This window comes from Aplysia californica, unplaced genomic scaffold (genome assembly GCF_000002075.1).
Source record: "Aplysia californica isolate F4 #8 unplaced genomic scaffold, AplCal3.0 scaffold00087, whole genome shotgun sequence".
NCBI classification, from domain to species: Eukaryota; Metazoa; Mollusca; class Gastropoda; order Aplysiida; family Aplysiidae; genus Aplysia; species Aplysia californica.
The window spans coordinates 1,623,623-1,628,193 of record NW_004797357.1 but is presented as its reverse complement, the minus strand read 5'-3'; the positions used below and the strand labels follow the sequence as shown (position 1 = coordinate 1,628,193).

General features: G+C 46.9%; 2 protein-coding genes across 2 annotated transcripts in view; both read left to right on the top strand.

Moving 5' to 3' along the window:
- LOC106011304 (uncharacterized protein DDB_G0290685) overlaps positions 1–2,043 on the top strand; it is a 42,931-nt gene extending 40,888 nt beyond the window's left edge. The window contains exons 2-3 of the mRNA XM_013080457.1: positions 830–1,938; positions 2,040–2,043. Of these exons, the coding sequence (XP_012935911.1) occupies positions 830–1,938; positions 2,040–2,043 (1,113 nt within the window). The remainder of the gene's footprint in view (positions 1–829; positions 1,939–2,039) is intronic.
- Positions 2,044–2,062: 19 nt separating this feature from the next.
- The window catches only part of LOC101862789, a gene marked incomplete at its 5' end in the record, with an annotated part of 25,215 nt that continues 22,706 nt past the window's right edge, over positions 2,063–4,571 (top strand). The window contains 1 exon segment of the mRNA XM_005094691.3: positions 2,063–3,233. Coding sequence (XP_005094748.2) covers positions 2,063–3,233 — 1,171 coding nt within the window.

Here is a 4,571-nt window from a genome sequence, read left to right as displayed (position 1 = left end):
CCCATTTTCAGTTGGTAGTAATTTTTGAATTTTGCCCGGGTGGCGGCCGAAACCTACTCTTAATGATTTTGGATTACCAAGGGATCTTAAACGTGCGCAACTTGCACACGGGACCTCCGAGATATTTTTCTCCCTTATCCGAGAAGGCTAGGTGTTCGATCTTACCTACCATAAGATCAGGGGTGTGGCAGAAAGACAGCAGTAAGAAGGAGCCAAACAGTAGCAGTAGAAAGGCCGCAGAAAGAGTCCGGAGAGCAGAGGAAGGGGGCAATTGATGCAAGGACGTGAGGGCAGCAAGTGGAGACGAAAGCTGACGACAGAACATGGTTTGAAAGCAGGAAAGAAGGTAAAAGGAGATAATTTTAGAGAAGAAAATTGTCCGTTGCTATCTTGATTCGAACATGGGACCTATTGAATGAGAGGCGAACACTGTAAACTCTCGAACACGAGAACCCCTATAGTATTGAAAGGGACGCTCAACGTGTTTTATGAGTTAATATTATGTCTTTCCCCTATAGCTTAGTTTCTGCCTTTTTATCTTGCTTTTCTTGTTCACTAAATAGGCAGTTTGGTGTGGATATGCCTCTGGTTACTCGACCTGCTGCATGTCGGTGGTTGGCAGGTGCTCTGGTGTGGTTTGCTCCATGTATCCTTTCAAACATCTTTCGTCTTTATTTCGTCTCCTTTTTGGGTGTTTGTCTCTCTCTTACAACATCTCTAATGTGTGGCACTCATGTGACCTATTTGCGTTGCAAGTGTCGTAAAAGTGTTACTCAAACAAACGCAACATGTTCACATTTAATTTAGTTTTTAACAACACTTGTTCCAGGTGGATGTGACCACGTCAAGATGGTGGGAAGACAAGATGGACGACGACCTGTGGGACCCGAAGAACGGAGAGACGTCTGAGCCGACGTCAGCGCCGCACGAGGTGACAGGTGAGAATGCTCAAACTGCTAATGAGATGCCTCAGAATGACGCGGCAGATCCAGCGAAATCCGACGACGAGCAAGACGACTTGGACTCTGGGAACAGGGACAACACCAAGTCGGAGATCCCTCAGGGGGATAGTGAGAAACCCAGTGCTGGAGTCGATGACGGTCAAGCTGCGAAGGGTAAAGCTGCGGCCAGTCAGGAGGGTGGTGAGTCATCTGCTACCAGTTCGGAAGAGTCGAATGAGGAGGAGGGTGAGAAGAAAGAAGAGGAAGACTCTTGGTCGCCCTCTTACCGGCCCGGAGACAACATCAACTCGTTCGTAGACCCTGAGACAGGCGGGTATTACAACAACATGGGCGGCCGGGTGTTCGGCAAGAGCAGTTGGGAGGGAAGCTATCCTTCCACATACTCCCAGAGTAACCCCAGCAAGCCAGCGTCGACGCAGGAGGAGACTGACGAAGGGGTGGAGGACGCAGACGACTCGGAGGAAGTGGCTGACGAGAAGGAAGCGGAAGAGCAAGAAGACGCCGAGGAGGTTGTGGGTAAGTCCCAGGAGACAGATGGTACAGAGAAGAAAGCTGTCAGTTTCGGACCGGACGTCTCGAAGCTGGGTCATCACGTTTTGGACGAAGTCAAAGAAATCGCGTCTCGCCTGTCGAAAAATCAGGCTTTGAGGAATAATGCAGTTGATAACAAAGACGATGATGAAGACGATGACGACGACGATGACGACGACAATGAAGACGATGACAACGACGATGTCTCGGAGTTGCCCCAGGGCGACGACCCGGCTGCGTATAACGTGAAGGAGGAAGTGCCCGAGGAGGTCAAGGTTGCGACGGGCAATGACGAGAATTCGATCTACGGCAAAGGCCAGAATATCGCCATGTCTCAGATTAACGCCATGAACGGCCCCGGTGCGACTGAGAAGAAAAAGAAGACCGATGAGGTGAAGAAAGCAAACAGTGATAGTGGCCTCGAAGAGAAGAAAAAGAAGAGCAAGTTTGTGGACTGGGACGACTGGGATGCCTCTGCATTTGATTACTACGATGATGACGAGGATGATTCGGAGGACGATAAGAAGGAAAATGAGGACGATTCAGGTAATAGTTCCTCCAATGAATACGATGATGATGAGGAGGATGATGATGATGAAGATGAAGAAGATGAAAGCGAAGAATATTATGATTCTAATGAGGACGAGGACGACGATGAGAATATGCTGGAAAATGATGACAAGAAAAATGTAAATCCTAATGAGGACACTGGTGCTAAAGATGCTAACAACGTGTCAGAAGATAAAGACAGCGGTGATGACGACGACGATGACGAAGATGAAAGCGAAGAGTATTATGACGATTGGTATGACGAATTCGACGACTCTGTGTACGACGCTTTCGATGAGGACGAAAGCGAGGAGGAGCAGGATCCTGACGAGAAATACGACATCACCGAGCACGATAATGGAGACATCACGATCTCCCCCATTCCCAAAGGACAGTTTGGAAGAGGTAACACAAGGTCTCCTGCCGCTCCCGTGAAATCGACCGTATCTCCTCCTTTTAAGAAAAGCCAAAAGGTTCCCAGTATTGACAAGATGCCTCTTGAGGCGGACGAGGCTGCTTCTCACGCTGACAAGTCTCACTACAGCCAAGGAGTTATTTACGACCCGGATTACCCGCAGATGAAGACCAAGCCGTCTGTGAAGAAAGACCTGTCAGGCCCGGCCGCCAAGCGAAAGTCTTTCACTAATAACGGAGATAATCACGCGGAAGACTCCCCCAGCAACAGCGATAAAAAGGAGAAAAAGAAGAAGAACAGGAAGAAGGAAAAGAAGAATCAAGTGCAAGACCAGGAGCTGCCGATGTGGCCGGAATCTGGGTACGGCGAGCCTCCTTACGGGAGTGTGGAGGAGCTGAAGGCTGCTCACGCCAAGGCGAAGAAGACAGAAGACTCTGTTAAGGAGGAGATTCCATCCGTGAAGAAGGCGAAACAATCGGAGGATCGCGAGAAGCAGCAGGGGATCCTCGGCGGGCTAAAGAACAAGGAGGCTAAAGAGGCCAGCGTGACGGGTCACTTCGGCTCTCTGGACCAGCACGTCAACACAGAGTCGGCCGTGTCCACCAGCCCCAACCCACCTCCCCCCGGCGCGGGCGGCCAGCAGCGACCTCTGACTTCCACCACGATTGGCTACTGGACGGACATCATGATGGGGGACCAGCCGGTGCTCGTGGACGACTCTGTGGACTCTGAGGAGGACGTGGACGAGGAAGGCTTCGTCCAGTCTCACCCGATAGGTATCTGATTCTGCCTCGGTGGTTCGTGTCGTGCTTTCCTCACACCTGCTGTGTGGCTATAGATGTTCCTTGTCATTTTTTTTTGTATGTATGTTTTATACATCAAAGTGATCTCACTTTGCTTGCTGTGATTTACTTTTTTTTCTTTGTCGATGTTATTGAGCTGTTGTACAACGAGGGTGGGGTGCATGACTCCAGGCAAACGCCAAATTGCAATTAATGGTGTTTGTAAGAGTTTTGCATCCAGCCATCGAATTTTAGAAGCTTTATTACTCTAATTGATATTTTTGTGGTTCACTTTGTGACTATATTCTTAATGTTGATGTGTAGATGCCACGGCTTTCGTTTTACTAGAATATTTGTTGCAGTTACAGCTTCTATACACTGACTTTATCCATATGTGTGATATTGTGTGTGTGTGTGGGGGGGGGTACTTTATTTTGAAAACGCCACGTGTTTATGTGTAGCATTTGTATCTGTGTTGTTTTTTTTCACTACAGAATTTTGTTACTGCCTCTATTGAAAAAAATATTCATATATACAATTTTGAATGTCATATGCATCATTTAGTCCCATTTGGAATGTTGTGGTATACTTTTTATTTGCCGATTTTGTTTGATATCGTGCTTCTGTGTGTACTTTATTTATTTTTATGTATTGCTGGGACATAACGCCTCTCTGTGTGTGGATGGTTTTCGGGCGCTCTAAAGTGGTTTGCTCCTTCTTTCCTATCAAATATTCTGCCGTCCTTATCTCTCCTTCTTTTTTTTTGTCTCGTACTCTCTTGTAACACGTACCGCTCACTTTCGGCACTTATATGACCTATTTGTGGTGTAAATGCCATAAAACTTACTCAAATTGAAAATACAGTGATGCTTAGCTTTGTTTTTGGTCGTATTTGAAAAAGCACACACAGACACGAACACACACACACACACACACACACACACACACACACACACACACGCACACGTGCACTCATACTCACATTCATACTCACACTCACTCTCACACTTAACGGGTGTTGGTAATATTCACTTGATTTCTTCATTTTTCAAATTGTAGATGTGGTGTTCTTTTTTCTCCTCGTTCAGAAAATGAGATTACTCGCTAGTGTTATTTACTTGTCCCTCAAACCCTAACTAAGACCGTGAACTGGATAACCCACTTAGTCGCTGTTTAAGAACCACGCGCCGTCTTGTCTTTATTGCCTGTGGTCTTTTTTGCAGAGCGTCCCCGACACAAACTGGGGAAGTAATATAGTGGCCAATACTGAAATAGAACGACGATATTGCGATTTTTAAAAAAATTCTACGAGTTTTTTTGTTTTTTTTTTTG